The sequence below is a fragment of the Heterodontus francisci genome, chromosome 1, assembly GCF_036365525.1.
Source record: "Heterodontus francisci isolate sHetFra1 chromosome 1, sHetFra1.hap1, whole genome shotgun sequence".
Classification (NCBI taxonomy): Eukaryota; Metazoa; Chordata; class Chondrichthyes; order Heterodontiformes; family Heterodontidae; genus Heterodontus; species Heterodontus francisci.
In genome coordinates, this window is record NC_090371.1 from 125,769,016 (window position 1) to 125,786,724 (window position 17,709).

The window sequence follows — 17,709 nt, forward strand, 5'->3', positions numbered from 1 at the left end:
AATCATGCTAGAGAGCTAAGATAACCCTCATCTTCTTTTCTGCATCACCAACTTTCTCCTTAAACGGCACTTTCTCCCTTCACTAACAAGTGTGATGAACTCATGAACTTATTTGTCACTAAGATAGAGACAATCTGTTCAGCTGCCTCTGCTGCTGCCCACCCGAGCTCTGAATCCCAGTCTATTTCTAGTTTCTCCCCCATGCCCTCGCTGATTCTTTAGGAATCTCTTCATGCTCATCTTGTTTACATGAACCATTTCCTAATCCTTCTACCTCCTACCCACAAAACTGATGATCATCAGCTTTCCTTCCTGGTCCCATGCAAGCTGACATTGTAAACATAAGATTCCCTCTTATACATTGTTTACCCTAAAACTGTCATCATCAACCCCATCTCAAAGAAAAAACCCAGCCCTTTCATGTCATCCTTGCAAATTAGTGTCCTATCTTTACCTTTTTCTTTCTCCAAAGACATTGAATGTGTTGTTGCTTCTCAAATCACCAATGTAACTCCTTTATTCAAAAAGGGAGGGAGACGGAAAGCAGGACATTACAGGCCAGTTAGTTTAACATCTGTCATAGGGAAAATGTTAGAAGCTATTATGAAAGACGTTATAGCAGGGCACTTAGAAAAATTCAAAGTAATCAGGCAGAGTCATCATGGTTTTGTGAAAAGGTAATCATGCTTAATCAATTTATTGGAGTTCTTTGAAGAAGTAACATGTGCTGTAGATAAAGGGGAACTGGGTGGATGTACTGTACTTACATTTCCAGAAGGCATTTGATAAGGTGCCACATCAAAGGTTATTGTGGAAAATAAAAGATCATGGTTTAGGGGGTAACATAGTGCCATGGATAGAAGATTGGCTAGCTAACAGGAAACAGAGTAAGCATAAATGGGTCATTTTCTGGTTGGCAAGACGTAACAAGTGGTGTGCCACAGGGATCGGTGCTGGGGCCTCAACTTTTTACAATTTATATAAATGACTTGGATGAAGGGGACTGAAGGTATGGTTGCTAAATTTGCTGATAACACAAAGATAGGTAGGAAAGTAAGTTGTGAAGAGGACATAAGGAGGCTACAATGTGATGTAGGTTAAGTGAGTGGGCAAAGATCTGGTAAATGGAGTATAATGTGGGAAAATGTGAAATTGTCCATTTTGGCAGGAAGAATAAAAAAGAAGCATGTTATCTAAATAGTGAGAGATTGCAGAGCTCTGAGATGCAGACGGATCTGGGTGTCCTAGTGTATGAATCGCAAAAGGTTAGTATGCAGGTACTGCAAGTAATTAGGAAAGCTAATAGAATGTTATCATTTATTGCGAGGGGAATCGAATACAAAAGTAGAGAGGTTATGCGTCAGTTACACAGGGCATTGGTGAGACCTCATCTGGAGTACTTTTTTTTTTATTCGTTCATGGGATGTGGGTGTCACTGGCCAGGCCAGCATTTATTGCCCATCCCTAATTGCTGTTGGGAAGGTGGTGGTGAGCTGTCTTCTTCAATCGCTGCAGTCCATGTGAGGTAGGTACACCCACAGTGCTGTTAGGAAGGGAGTTCCAGGATTTTGACCCAGCGACAGTGAAGGAACGGCGATATAGTTCCAAGTCAGAATGGAATGTGACTTGGAGGGGAACTTGCAGGTGATGGCGTTCCCATGCTTTTGCTGCCCTTGTCCTTCTAGGTGGTAGAGGTCTTGGGTTTGGAAGGTGCTGTCTAAGGAGCCTTGGTGCGTTGCTACAGTGCATCTTGTAGATGGTACACATTGGTGCCACTCTGTGTCGATGGAAGGAGTGAATGTTGGTAGATGGGGTGCCAATCAAGCGGGCATCTTTGTCCTGGATGGCGTCGACCTTCTTGAGTGTTGTAATCTTAGTATGTCTAGTCTGCAGTCACTTTGTGTGTCATTGCTAGTGATCTTGGTGTCATAATTTTACAGATGGGAAAACAAAAATGAATAGTATTTAACATCCATTATATTGCTGATCTTATTTTTCCTTCAATGCACCCATCCAGGCAAGTGGAGAGTATTCCATCACACTCTCTTGACTTGTGCCTTGTAGATGGTGGACAGGCTTTGGGGAGTATGTGTACAGTATTGGTCTCCTTATTTAAAGAAGTATGTAAATGCATTGGAAGCATTCAGGGAAGGTGTACTGGACTAATACCTGGAATGGACGGGTTGTCTTATGAGGAAATGTTGGACAGGCTAAGTTTGTATCCGCTGGAGTTTAGCAGAGTAAGAGGCGGCTTGGTAGAAACATATAAGGTTCTGAGGGGTCTTGACAGGCTGGATATGGAAAGGATGTTTCCTCTTCTGGGAGAATTTAGAACAAGGGGTCACTATTTAAAAATAAGGGATCGCCCATTTAAGATGATGTTGAGGAGGAATTCTTTCTCTGAGGGTCGTGAGTCTTTGGAACTCTTCCTCAAAAGGTGGTGGAAGCAGAGTCTTTGAATATTTTTAAGACAGAGGTAGATAGTTTCTTGATAAGGGGGTGAAAGGTTATTGGGGGTAGCCGGGACTTCATGATCTTGTTGAATGGCTCAAGGGGCCTAGTGGCCTACTCCTGCTCCTAATTCATATGTTCGTATGTAAATCCATGTCTATAAGTTCCTGCAACAGCCTGTTTGAAACTTTCCGATTGGGTTTCTGCCCACCCCCCAAACCAGGACAAAAATATCCCAAACCAAAGTTATGAATGGTATTCTCTGTGTCATGGTGCATTAGGAACATAGGAGCAGGAGTAGGCCATTTAGCCCATCGAGCTTGCTTCGCCTTTCATTATGGTCATAGCTGATCATCCACTTCAATGCCTTTTTCCCACACTATCCTCATATCCCCTTATGTCATTTGTATTTAGAAATCTGTCAATCTCTGCTTTAAACATACTCAATGTCTGAGCTTCCACAGCCCTCTGGGGTAGAGAATTCCAAAGATTCACAACCCTCTGAGTAAAGAAATTTCTCCTCATCTCTGTCCTAAGTGACTTCCCCCTTATTTTGAAATTGTGTCCCGTGGTTCTAGATTCCCCAGCCAGGGGAAACATCTGAGCTGCATCGACCCAATTTTTTTTTTTTTTAGAACATTACAGCGCAGTACAGGCCCTTCGACCCTCGATGTTGCGCCGACCTGTGAAACCATCTGACCTACACTATTCCATTTTCATCCATATGTCTATCCAATGACCACTTAAATGCCCTTAAAGTTGGCGAGTCTACTACTGTTGCAGGCAGGGCGTTCCACGCCCCTACTACTCTCTGAGTAAAGAAACTACCTCTGACATCTGTCCTATATCTATCACCCCTCAACTTAAAGCTATGTCCCCTCGTGTTTGCCATCACCATCCGAGGAAAAAGACTCTCACTATCCACCCTATCTAACCCTCTGATTATCTTATATGTCTCTATTAAGTCACCTCTCCTCCTCCTTCTCTCCAACGAAAACAACCTCAAGTCCCTCAGCCTTTCCTCATAAGACCTTCCCTCCATACCAGGCAACATCCTAGTAAATCTCCTCTGCACCCTTTCCATAGCTTCCACATCCTTCCTATAATGCGGTGACCAGAACTGCACGCAATACTCCAGGTGCGGTCTCAGCAGAGTTTTGTACAGCTGCAGCATGACCTCGTGGCTCCGAAACTCGATCCCCCTACTAATAAAAGCTAACACACCATATGCCTTCTTAACAGCCCTATTAACCTGGGTAGCAACCTTCAGGGATTTATGCACCTGGACACCAAGATCTCTCAGTTCATCTACACTACCAAGAATCTTCCCATTAGCCCAGTACTCTGCATTCCTGTTACTCCTCCCTTTAAGTATTTTGTAGGTTTCAGTGAGATCACCTCTCATTCTTCGAAATTCTGGAGAATACAGGCCCAGTTTCCCCAATCTCTCTTCATAGGAACAAGTCTGGTGAACCTTCGTTGCACTCCCTCGATGGCAATAATATCCTTCCTAAGGTAAGGGGACCAAAACTGCACACAGTACTCCAGGTGCAGTCTAACCAAGGGTCTATACAATTGAAGCAAGACTTCACTATTCCTCTACTCAAATGCTGTTGCGATAAAGGCTAACATACCATTAGCCTTCCTATTGCTTGCTGCACCTGCATGTTAGCTTTCAGTGACTTATTGACAAGGAGACCCAGGTCCCTTTTGTACATCTACACTTTCTAATCTGTTACCATTTAAGAAATACTCTTGACATCTGTTCCTCCTACCAAAGTGGATAACCTCACATTTTTCCACATTATATTCCATCTGCCACATTCTTACCCATTCACTAAGTCTGTCCAAATCCCTTGAAGCCACTTTGCATCTTCCTCATGACACACATTCCCACCTAGTTTTGTGTCATCCGTGAACTTGGAAATACTACATTTGGTCCCCACATCCAAATCATTCATATATATTGTCCCTGCTTGTCCTCTCTGCAGCATTTTATGGGGTTGATCACACCATTCTTGTCCAGCCCCTCTTCTCCATTGTCCAGCTCAGTGGGAATGTTCTTGCTTGGTTCTATTTTTACCTATCCATTCGTAACCAGAGTTTCTGCAGCCTGTACTGTGACCTCTGGAGTGCTCTCTAGTTGTAGCTCTTGATCTCTCAGCTGTCTCTGTGCTGTCTGGTTGGTGGTTTGACAGCTAGTCTTCTACAGGCTGCACTTTCTTCCAGTTAAATATTGGAAAGCCATTGTCTTCGTCCCCCGGAAGAAACACCATACCCTTGCCGCTGACTCCATTTTCCCCACACCCCTTCCCCCCCCCCCCCCCAAACACTGTTTCAAGCAGTCTTCAATCTGACATCCTATTAAACTGAGCTTGTGGTCCCATACCTCTCCCAACATAAACCTTTTTGTCACCTTTTGTAACATCGGCCACCTCCACCACATCTTCATTCCAGCTGCTATTGAAACCCTCATCTGTGTGTTTGTCACCTCAAGCCTGACACTTAGGTTCTTCCTCATTTTAAAAGACCATTATTTTTCAAACAGGTTCTATAATAGAACAGAAAGTAGCAGATTGATCCAAACTTAAAGAGCAGTGTGCTGATTCAAAAGAAGCTATGGTACCTGCATGGTTTGTAGTCTTTCTTTGTAATGCTAAGTATATTATCTTATGGTGCAAAAATCAATGTGAGTTGTCACTTGTAACAAATTTTACTTTAATATATTATATTATGTATGCATATTTAAACTCGTTGCAACATAACTCATTTTGACTGCAAATTATGAATCGCAATACTCTTCAGAATGCTGCAAGTTGCACAAACTTTCCTCGAGGAACCTTCCTCCAAACTAAGTAGGAAATTAATTTTACATAATTGGAGCTCAATTCTACCTTTATGAAATTCTAAATCTATCACAGAAACAATTGCATTATTTGTGTTCTTTATTTGTTTTCTTATAATACAACTGAAGGAAGATTGGATATAACTGCAGCTTAAGTCATAAGTTCAGGTGGCACTGCACTCCCACCATAACTACTTTTCCTGCATGTCATGCTATTAGGTTTCAGTTTTCACAGAAAACAGACATCATTAACAATTCCCAAATCCAATCTAATAAAAAGAAATTTACCTTCTGCAGTCATCTGAAACCACAACAACTTGTATTTATAAAGCGACTTTGAAGTAGTAAAATGCCCCAAGGCACTTCATAGGAGCATTATAAAACAAAGTATGACACCAACCACAGAAGGAGATATTAGGTCAGATGACCAAATGCTTGATCAAAGAGGTAGGTTTAAGGTATTCCAGAGCTTGGGGCCTAGGCAACTGAAGGCGCGACCACCCATGGTGAAGTGATTAAAATCAGGAATGCACAAGAGGCCAGAATTAGAGGAGTGCATTTTGGCTTTTTTTATTCATTCATGGGATGTGGGCGTCGCTGGCTAGGCCAGCATTTATTGCCCATCCCTAATTACCCTTGAGAAGGTGGTGGTGAGCTGCCTTCTTGAATCGCTGCAGTCCGTGTGAGGTAGATACACACACAGTACTGTTAGGAAGGGAGTTCCAGGATTTTGATCCAGTGACAGTGTCGGAATGGCGATATAATTCCAAGTCAGGATGGTGTGTGACTTGGAGGGGGAACTTGCAGGTGGTGTTCCGATGCATTTGCTGCCCTTGTCCTTCTAAGTGGTAGAGGTCGCGGGTTAGGAAGGTGCTGTCTAAGGAGTCTTGGTGTGTTGCAGCAGTGCATCTTGTAGATGGTAGACACTGCTGCCACTGTGCATCGGTGGTGGAGGGAGTGAATGTTTGTAGATGGGGTGCTAATCAAGCGGGCTACTTTGTCCTGGATGATGTTGAGCTTCTTGAGTGTTGTTGGAGCTGCACCCATCCAGGCAAGTGGAGAGTATTCCATCACACTCCTGACTTGTGCCTTATAGATGGTGGACAGGCTTTGGGGAGTCAGGGGAGTTACTCGCCGTAGGATTCCGAGCCTCTGACCTGCTCTTGTAGCCACGGTATTTATATGGCTACTCCAGTTCAGTTTCTGGTCGATGGTAGCCCCTAGGATGTTGATAGTGGGAAATTCAGTGATGGTAATGCCATTGAATGTCAAGGGGAGATGGTAACATTCTCTATTGTTGGAGATGGTCATTGCCTGGCCCTTGTGTGACGTGACTGTTACTTGCCACTTATCAGCCCAAGCCTGGGCTTGTAAAAGCTTCTTTGGCTTCAGTGGTCCACTAGAAATACTCCTGGTACCTCTAGTCTTTTCCAGCCTGGCATTTGCTTGGTAAATCTATGCTGTATGTTTTCTTTGGCTTAATGTGTTTTCTATTATAGTCCATCCAAAACCTCTCTCAGTACTCTAACTGAAGCTGACCAGTGTTTTACAAATTTATCATGACCCCCCTTGTTCTGCTATTCTGTGCCTTTATTTATAAATCCAGAAATACTGTTAGGCTTTTTTATGTTTTTATCTACCTGCATTTCCATTATGTATATTTTGTTCCTTTCAAGGCTGTTTATTTTATTTATTTTTATTTAGAGACACAGCACTGAAACAGGCCCTTCGGCCCACCGAGTCTGTGCCGACCAACAGCCACCCATTTATACTAACCCTACAGTAATCCCATATTGCCTACCACCTACCTACACTAGGGGCAATTTACAATGGCCAATTTACCTATCACCTGCAAGTCTTTGGCGGTGGGAGGAAACCGGAGCACCCGGTGCAAACCCACGCGGTCACAGGGAGAACTTGCAAACTCCGCACAGGCAGTACCCAGAATTGAACCCGCGTCCCTGGAGCTGTGAGGCTGCGGTGCTCGCCACTGTGCCGCCCATCTATATACCTCAGCATCCCAGCAACGAGTTGTTGCTTGTTTTTCCTCCCAAAATGTATAACCTCACATATATCCAGATAAAATTGTGTTTTCCTGAGCTCTTTTATAGTCATCTCTGTTTACCAGGCCTTCTCCTTTCGTGTTATAAGCAAATTTGAAGTGCATACTTCAAGAGTGCTCCATTGGCTCTAAAATGCTTTGGCATGCCCTGAGGTTGTGAAAGACGCTATATAAATGCAAGTATTTCTTTTCTTTGTACCCACCTCCAAATCATATAATACATGCATTAAAAAAACTTGTGTTGAATATAAACGTTGTTTGGGCTGAATGGCCCGTCTCTCTTGTAGATGCAATTTAATTCAATGTAACGGTGGACTCAGCACTAACCCCTGACGCACAGCAATTCCAACTCTTCTGCAATCTTAGTAACACCATTCACACTTTAAAGAAATTCTTTAATTAATAAAACATAGAGCCCAATTCGAAGTAAATGCTTAATATCAAGTACTGATCTCGATAGATTTTTCTCTTATATTTTCTCTTCACAATATTTAATATGGCTGTTTTTGTTTGAAAATCAATTTATGTTTCACCTGTGAAGCTTCTGATGTGGTGTAGATCTATTTCTGTGGAGTCTTTATATTCGTTTCGCTCACATCCCTGCGTTCACTCAGCACTGCACTTGCATGTGTCCATTGCATTGATAATCAGATAGTATGTATATATAGATGGGTATGCATGCTGTTTATTTTCACATGACATTTGTCATTCACAAGGCATGATGGTCTGTCCCATGAGTATCATATTGATTGATATATTGGTTCATATTTATTTATGGACTTCCCAAAATAGAGAGAGTAAGAGGATTCAGTTCTCATTCTTCAGTTAGGACATTGCAATAACTGGTTTAAATAGTTTCTCTGTTTTTAACAGCAGTAAGCATTTCTGTTATAAAGCAGAAGCTGGAAACCAGTACCATGAAAATAAAATCTTGTGGCATTTCCACAGTTAGGAACTAAATGTATTGTGAATATTTATATCAATGCTGACATTCGATACTATTTTCTGAAACAAATCATTCTTTCTAGATAACGAGCAATTATAGCACTGATCTTCAGATTCATGCTGGTGGCCGTGTGATTGTGCGTGGAAATGAAGGGGTCTTTATCATGGGCAAAACCATTGAATTTCGCATGAGGGGTGATATGGAACTCAAGGCTGTGAGTGCAGAGTTCTTTCATAACATTGAAATCAATAGAACATAATAGTGGTCACAAATGTTTCACTAATAGACAACTCCCCTTTTTCTTCTATTTGTGTTCTCTGGAGACATTAAAAGTGTTTATGAACTTGTCTTTCTAATAGATAATCATTTGAATTGCCCTTACAGGCAGAGACAGGAGAAATTATAATGAGGAATAAGGAAATGGCAGAGGTCGGGGTGGAGTGCCTGATGCCTACCCAACACCATTCAATTTTTTCAGGCACAGGGAAAGCTGAGGAGGATCTTCCTGCCCAGAGGCCAATTGAGGCCCTTAAGTGGCCAATTAATGGCTACTTAAGGGCCTCTTACCAACGCTGCTGGCATTTTACCCGCAGCAGGGGGCCCTCATGTGGGAGGCTGCCCAGCAACACCAGGCAGCCTCCCTATGGGCTGGGATGTGCCCTCCTGCTTGGGTAATCCGTGGTCCACAGAGCGCCCCTAGCGGCAAAGGCTGCCCTTGCGACCACACTCCCACCCCCCCCCCCCAACCATCCCCCCGCTGCCCTCAACAGCATTCCGCCCCACACCTCACCGGGGACTGCCTGATTGGCCCTAGCAAGCCTGCTCCCACCCTGCAGTCCAGGGCCCCAACACTGCCTCTGATCCTGGGCCTATTGTAGTTCCAGCAGTGCCACCAGTCCTCTGATTGGACAGCAGCTCTTGGAGGCGGGATCCTCATCCTTAAATGGATGGGGACCCCTGCACCAGGCATTTAACTGCCTGAGCGCCGTAAAATGCAGTTGGGGGTCGTCCAAAATGGCCGAGGCGGGGTTCCCTTCTCCTTTCTGGCCTGGTGTCGAGACCCCCACCACCTACATAAAATCCAGCCTTTAATCTATATTGTGCTCCACCCTATCATAGACCTTCCCTTTTGTTCTTACCCTCCCACCTTTCACTTGCTCAAAACCTATTAAATTCCTTACTTTTCCCAGTTCTGATGAAAGGTCACAGACCTGAAACATTAACTCTGTTTCTAACTCCACAAATGCTACCTGACCTGCTGAGTATTTCTAACATTTTCTGTTTTTATTATAAACCAGTTAATCTGACATCAGTAGTAGGGAAACGCAGGAATCTATTAGGGACGTAATTAAAGAGCACTTGGAAAATCGTAATATGATTGGGAAGAGCCAACACAGGTTTATGAAAGGGAAATAATGTTTGACAAATCTGTTAGAGTTTTTTGAGGTTGTGACTAGCATGAAAAATAAGGGAGAAGCAGTGGACATAGTGTATTTGGATTTTCAAAAAGCATTCAATAAGATGTTATTAACCAAAATTAGAGTTCATGGGATTGGGGTTAATATATTAGCATGGATTAAGAATGGGTTAATGGACAGAAAACAGAGAAAGGGAATAAACAGATAATTTTTGGATTGACAGGCTGTAACTCGGGGGGTACTGCAAGGAACGGTGCTTGGGCCTCAGCTATTTACAATCTATACCAAAGATTTAGATGAGGGGACCGAGTGAAATGTGTCCCAGTTTGCTGATGATGCAAAGATGGATGGGAAAGTCAGCTGTGAGGAAGATGCAAAGAGGCTGCAAAGGGATATAGATAGGTTAAGTGAGTGGGTAAGAAGATGGCAGATGGAGTATAATGTGAAGTTATCCACTTTGATAGGTAAAATAGAAAAACGGTATTTTTTAAATGACGAGAGACTGATATTCAGTGGAATCTATGTATACAAATCACAGAAAGTCAATATGCAGCTACAGCAAGCAATTAGGAAAAACAAGTGGTGCTAGCCTTTATTTCAAAGGGATTGAAGCGTAAGAGTAAAGTCATCTTAGAATTAAATGAGTGTTACGAGACTGGAGGAGATGACAGAGATAGGGAGGGGTGAGGCCATGAACGGATTTGAAAATAAGGATGAGAATTTTAAAATCAAGGCATTGCTTCTCAGGGAGCCAATACAGGTCAACGAGCATAGGGGTGACGGGTGAACGGAACTTGGTACGAGTAAGGACACAAAATGCAGAGTTTTCGTTGACCTCAAGTTTACAGAGGTTAGAATGTGGGAGGTTGGCCAGAAGTGCATAAAGTCTACAGGTAATAAAGCAATGGATGATGGTTTCAGCAGCAGTTGAGCTGAGGCAAGTGGAGTCGGGTGATCTTAGAGATGGAAATAGGCGGTACAGATATGTGGTCAGAAGCTCATCTCAGGGTCAGATATGATACCAAGGTTGTGAACAATCTGGTTCAGCCGCATAGTTGCCAGAGAGGGAGATGGAGTCGGTAGCTAGGGAATGGAGTTTGTAGCGGCAACTGAAGACAATGGTTTCGGTCTTGCCAAGATTTAGTTGGATGATATTCCTGCTTATCCAGTATTGGATGTTGGACAAGCAGTCTGATAATTTAGCAACAGTGGAGAAGTTGAGATAAGTGGTGGTGAGGTGTTTTTTGAGGAAAGGGGTGATGAGGGCAGATTTAAAGGAGAGAGGGACAGTATTTGAAGAGAAAAAAAGTTAACAATATCAGTTAATGTGAGGACCATGAAGGGAAGTTAGGTTGATAGCACTTTGGTGGAAATAGGGCAAAGGAGCAGAAGGTGAGTCTCATGGGCAAGATGCACTCAGAGAGGGCTTGAGGGGAGATTGGGGAGAAACTAAAGAATGATGCGAGTTCAGGGCTTGGACAGGGGGGATTTTTGAAGGAATTTTAGCCTGGTGGATTAGTGGAAGGGAGGAAAGTGGCAAAGCCAGCTGATCGGATGTTCTCATTCTTAACAAAGTCGTCCATGAGCTCCTCAAACTTATTGTTGGAAGTGACGGTGGAGACAACAACGAGGAGGAGTTTAAGAAACCAGTTGGCAGTAGAGAAAAGAAGCCGGGGGTTATCTTTGCATTCCAGGATGATCCTGAAATAGTGAGCAGTTTTAACAGATGAGAGCAGGACCCAATAGTGCTTATTTGGTCCAGCCAGATCTGGCAGTGAATGGCTAAACCAGTTGTCCGCCATATCCATTCAAGTCTGAGCTCCTTGGACTTAAGGGATTAGAGATAAGGGCTGTACTGGGGGAATGGCCAGGGTAAGAGAGAGTAATGGATTTACTGGGGACTAGGGTGTTTAAGGTGATGGTGTGGTTGAGCAAATCAGTAGCTGTAGAAATGCCAAAGGCTAGACAGTTGGAATTTTGAAAGTGCAGTTGTGAATTGGGGGATAGTTTTTTCCAGGGGCAGACACAGAAGGAAGTAGAGCTGGAACATGGAAGAGGGATGTGGGTGGAGAGTGATGCAAGTAAGTGATCAGAGATGGCCTTATCTGTGATTGATGCAATGGGAGTAACAAAACCACATGAGATGGCAGGGTCAAGGGGGTGGCTGTGAATATGGTTTGGAAAGTTTACATGGAGGAAAAGAGTATGGAAGGATAAGTAGGCAGTGTGCTCAAACAAATGTAACATTTAATTACATTTAAACACTGTAATGTACAGTACTGTTTATTGCAGAATGTGAATGGTGATTTTTTTTCTTAGTGATGGTTTGCATTTTTCTTAATGCATTTTCCAAAAATTTACTCTGAATAAATTTTGCAATAGATGGAGCTTAATGTAATGAGAATCTGAAAGTTAGAGAATTCTGTGTCCATCTCTGATTAACCGGGAGACAGTCTATTGCAGGGTATGTCTAGGTGGAGTCCTGAAATAATCTTGTCTTGGTGACCAGGTTTGGAAAATAGGGAAGCTAGCCATTAGAAATTGAAGTTTAAAATTTTAATCTTTAGAAAGTCTGGATTTTGATCATATATTTGAAACATTGCACTGAAATTTTTAATTACCCAATTCCCTTTCCATTTTTCAAAGAAAACTGTGTGTTTGAAGCAGTCTACCTAATGTTCTTTTCCAAAACACCCTAATAATTTTACTGAAGCATAGTTTTCATTTTTTTTCCCCTTAGGTAAACAGTATTATTCTTAATGGGACTGTGATGATCAGTACATCACGGCTTCCAAATTCATCGACTGGTGAGTTCCTGGTAGACAATGGCTGGGAGCGCTATAAGCTCTGCATGTGTGCGGATGGAACACTTTTCCGAGTCCAAGTGAAAAACAGAAATACAGGCTGTCAAACATCTGATAATCCCTGTGGAATCATGCACTGAAGATGTCAACCTACAAAAGAATGCCAAATGAAGGGAATAATGGTGTGTTATTGTATGTCTTTCATTTTAAAAAATGAGGCTAATTTAATGCAGAATAATCACTATTAACCAACCAATTATAGCATCGCTTGTGACCCAAGTGCCTGATTATTGTAATGCGTAACAAAAAATATGAAGATACAGGAGTTGCCATTGTTGTTCAGGTTAAAACAGTGGCATTTGGCTAAAAGTAGGAAAGAAACCAAATTGGGTGGACAAAGTCTACATAGTTTAATACGTATTAGACTAGTGTATGGATAAAGATAAACAAAGCTTCCGATTAAATTAAACCCGTAGTTTAGAACTACAAATCAATTTAAGTTCCATTCTCGCTCAAAACTTTTTGCTGAAAAATTGTAATTTACTGAAAACGGATAAATAGCTTAATCTAATACCAATAACAAACTGAACACTGTATTTACCTTTGAATTCATAAAACTGGCTCCACCTCATATTTGAAAGTTTGGCAATGAATATAATGCAATGAATTTGTATAATATCGTAAATCTAAGCAGTTTATATTAATTGTGATTTGGACTAGGATTTTGCCATTTCTAGATGCTAAAGCAAGACAATGCAATTACCATTGAAAGCTTAGAAGTGAAGTTTGCCTTTTCTTTCATAGATTTCCCCAAAAAGCTATGTATTAATATTTCAAAATCAGATAATCAGATGGAAAATAGTTGTGGGGAACCTCATTTTAACATCCTGTCTGGAGGGAATCTCATATCCTCTCTCTAATTTTCCTATTCTTGAATAGACTTTACCAGCACTGGTTTACAGTGTAATTTTCAATCACTGCATAGCAAATCCCAAACTACAATATTGTGGTTATATTTAGAGAGACTATTTTTTTTACCTGAGCTGTTGTGAGCCCATGATTTTTGTCCAATTAATTTTAATGAACAGGAGAATCATGAGCTGGCAATTTCACAGCAGAAAATCCTGAGCAGTGTTCTTTTCGCCTACTTTAATTAAGCTTCTAATTGGAAGGGGACATGCTTTATACTGCTCCATTATCAGGAGCAGAAAATGGGCAAGTGCAGCCTCTGTAAATTTTCATTTTTGGCAGAGTTATTATGCAAAACCCCTTGGAATGGTTTTGAAACCTAACAAGATAATTGGGTAAAATGGATTTTCATTATCCCCTGTATTCTAATTTCATTATAATTAAACTTCGACAAAATATCTCCGTTTTCAGCAATACTGTAACAATTCAGTAATTAATATGTTTGGAAGGCAGGAATAAATAAATATAAAGCAGTTGAAATAAAACCTAAGTATTAATGCAAACTTTACTGCTCTATAATTAATTACTTAACTGAAAATGACACTATTAATACCCTTATTTTTTTAAATTTTTATCAGATTTTTATAGCAATCATTGCAAAATTTAAATTTATCAGTTGAAAGCCTGGATGTGAGCTTGCCATAGACATTTTGAATTATCCTTGGGCATGTTTTAAGCTAAGCTAAAGAAATGTACCAGCTTTCATGACTAAACTAAAAGCCAAAATACACTTGCTATCTTTCTGCATGTCACATTGCTCACAAAACCTTATGTATGTAGTGAAAGAAAATGGCAAATAGTGTAAACACCATGTTAATTTTTTTTCTAATTGCTTTTCAATTATAAATTGGAACAAACCTGCTTGAAACATCGTAAAAAGAGTAAAATTTCTGACTAAAAATCAAGTTTTTGGAGAGATTGTTAATCAATAACTGGTCGTTTATGGGGAACGAATGCAAAGGTAACTAAGTTTTGAAGTTACAGTGTCATTCACTGTGCAAGACAACCACGGTCCTATAATCTGTTGAGATTTATAGGCAAGATTCATTTTTATATGAAAAAAGGGCACAAAAAAAAGTGGAAGATAGGAAAACCAAAGTGAAGGATAAGATTTAATCTCTTAACAAACACTAAAGGATATTGATTTGGTAGATCTGTCACAAGATTCTGGGATAGCATCATCCTTGTATCTGTGTTGGCCCTCATGCATGTGAATGACTTCATTTACTCTGGATTCAGACTATGATTAAAAACCAAGCTGGAAACTTAAAGTTACTCCTAACCAATATGAGCGAGTGTGAGGAGTGGCAAAATTGGGGCTATCTGCCGATCAACTAATTATTTTGTTTCCTGCAACTGCACAGTAAATCTGTGTTATTTGCATCACAATTGTTTAATTTTTCAGCAAGTTGCATGCTGCGCCCATGGTCCCAGCCTTGACAAGCACCTATTAGTAACTGAAAAAAGAACAATAATTAAATAAAAGTTGTCGCACAATTCAAGTATACATTTTTTTTTTTAACAGAATACTTTTTTTTAAACAAGTTTTTTTTGGGTTTCGAGCTTCTTGCTTATCATTTGACATCTTAGCTACTCAGTGAGATTACTGCTTAGTAATCGCTCCTGAGTATCTGTTGTTCAGTATTGCACGCGTGTATCTTTTTAATGAAATTTAATGTAGCTATACTGGGGTCACTTCTACACTATTCTCCTCTCAAGCCTGTAATACACTGAACTTTTTGTCACTGTGGTGACTTTTATATGGGAAACTAATAATCACTTGTAACTGATTATTCAGAGTTATTGGTAAGCGACAGTAGCAACTCATTGGTCTGTTATATAATGCAGTTACTTACAACAACTCAATATATCAATAGTTTGATTATACAGTTTCATATATAACAACCAACATAGTTTATATTTAATTTTGACTTCATTGCAAATTGCTTTATGTTTTGCAATAACATTGTATGGCATTTTTAGCCTTGCTGGCATATTTATATATCTATTTAAAACATATTAGCTGTGTGATAATATAATGTTGCATGAAGTAAGGAATTTCCAATTTTAAACATTGAGATAAAATGACAGATGAATTCCAGCAAGTACTGGAATTTATTCAAATCAACTTGGAGATGTCGCTGTATATTCACTTTGAAAATGGCCATTTGCCTTTATCACCCATCAAACTTTTTCTGTGAAGACTACAAAATATTTCTACAGTTAAGTTGAAAGAAAAAGTGTTAACACCAATGTCTCTTCTAAATGTTTTTAAAGAATTGTTTTAACTTCCTTTATTCCCCATCTCTTGATATTTTAAAAAAAATGCTACCCTGGAAAGAGTTGCTATGTTTGATACTGTGGGAGCTGAATTTAATTGCTAATTAAACTTCCACAAACCATTTATTAAAACAAACAGCATATCTGTAATACATTCTTTTTAAAGTGATCAGTCTGTTAGCTTAACATGCTGAACAATAAGTTCTTACGGCATTCTTGAGTGCCACCTATATTAGTTTGTAATCATTATCTTATGAGAGCTATGACAATATGGGAAAAGTGTTGTGCTTACCATGGGTGCATTATCAGGCAGTACATCTCATTTGAGACTGTTGTCTTTACACTACAATTGTAGGAAACCTTTTTATAATGTTTACAAATCCAAAGAATTGCCAACTTAAGTATTCATTGCTACACTTTGTTTTGCGTTTAATAAATGCTCTTTGTTTGAATAACGGTCTCGGAGATTTAGGCTTTGTTTGGAAGAGTATGTAGGATTCTCCTTTGTGTTTCTTTTGGTTTTACAAAGTAATTTATATTTGGGTAATCATAGTAACCTAGTAACTCCTACATATGAAATATTTCACTTAGATTTTGGTTCATAGTTTTGGCCAAGTAAAGTGTAATATATTGTGAAAATGCCACGTAGTAGTTTACTTAAAGCCACGATTCAGACTCCAAGGAAGTCTATTGAGATTTCTACAAAGATGTTAACTTTCAGAAGCTTTTCCATCATGTTGGATTTTCTTCTACAGCATGATGTATTCTTAGTGTTGTATCGCATGAGATATATAAAAGGCCTTTATTGAACACTATCTTGACATGTTAGTATTGTTGTACTGTAGTAAAATGCTGAAAGGCACTTGAGACTCGTTTGACCATTTAAATCATTTTGAAATATTCTAAATATTCCAGTGTACTTGGCTTCAGCATTTAACCTGAGAGCGAATATGGAGAATAGAGGAAATGTATGAACAAAGACTGTTTGGAAACTCAAAAGACAGAGAATGATGAACATCCAGGTCAAGAGACAGCCCATCTCAATATAAGGGGCAGTTGCTAAGACACCACATATGAAAAACCCTGCAAGGCCACTTGGCCTACACATTTAAAGTACTACAAACAATGTTTGTAGAACAGAAATGAAGGCCGAAAGATTAGAAATAGGGTAAACACCTCAACACATGGCCTCAGAAAACATGCCCCTCTACATATAGTTGTACGTAGATACAGCCCAAGATAGCTGAATAGCGTAAGAATGGGATATTTTTCCTTTGAAAGTTAGAGCGTTCTGAGGCAGTCAAAAGTCCATCCATGAAGATTACGTCTGACTAGCTTGAACAAGACTTTGTGAAGAAAATGTTTTATTAATTGCTTGTCATTTAATGTAATGCTGTAAGACAGTTGTGTAAAACCAGTACTGTTACTCAATGTATACTGGCATGAATCTATTGAGCTGAATGGCCTGTTTCTGTGTTGTAACATTCTATCCAATTCCATCAAGGTTAGGGTACTATAATTTCAGTGAAATAGTTAGCAATCGCAATCATGGTTTACAGGTGATTCATAGCTTCACAAAGCTGCTCCACTTCCTAGTTTCTAAGATAGTTAGAATTCACAGGCAGAGATACGGAGGTTTGTTTAATGACAGGTATGCCGCATTTCAGAGTGAAGAGGAAATGGAACACTGCCACTTCATTTTTTATTATTGAGAAACCAAAGTCTAAAAACATTTGGGCCTGAGTAGTGCGGAAGTTATTGTTACCATTACTAACAACCCTTTTTGTTGCGATCATAACCACAGAAAATCTTCAAACAAGACTATCATGGCCTTTTGTTATTCTCTATGGAAGAATTCTTCTTGGTGGCAGCATCTGAAAAATGACGAGTGGCATCTTGTGTGACAGGAAAAAGGGTTAAAACTCCCTCCATGC

At 40.2% G+C, this 17,709-nt stretch overlaps 1 protein-coding gene across 2 annotated transcripts in view; it reads left to right on the forward strand.

The window, feature by feature from the left end:
• The window catches only part of sgcb (sarcoglycan, beta (dystrophin-associated glycoprotein)), a 41,140-nt gene extending 23,914 nt beyond the window's left edge, over positions 1–17,226 (forward strand). Inside the window, exons 5-7 of one of the 2 annotated variants that reach the window (XM_068035485.1) lie at positions 8,387–8,518; positions 12,463–12,708; positions 16,691–17,226. In XM_068035485.1, coding sequence (XP_067891586.1) covers positions 8,387–8,518; positions 12,463–12,666 — 336 coding nt within the window. In that variant the 3' untranslated portion in view covers positions 12,667–12,708; positions 16,691–17,226. Of the gene's footprint in view, positions 1–8,386; positions 8,519–12,462; positions 16,231–16,690 lie in introns of those variants that run through there. The other variant, XM_068035477.1, reaches the window with a different exon arrangement.
• Positions 17,227–17,709: the final 483 nt, after the last annotated feature.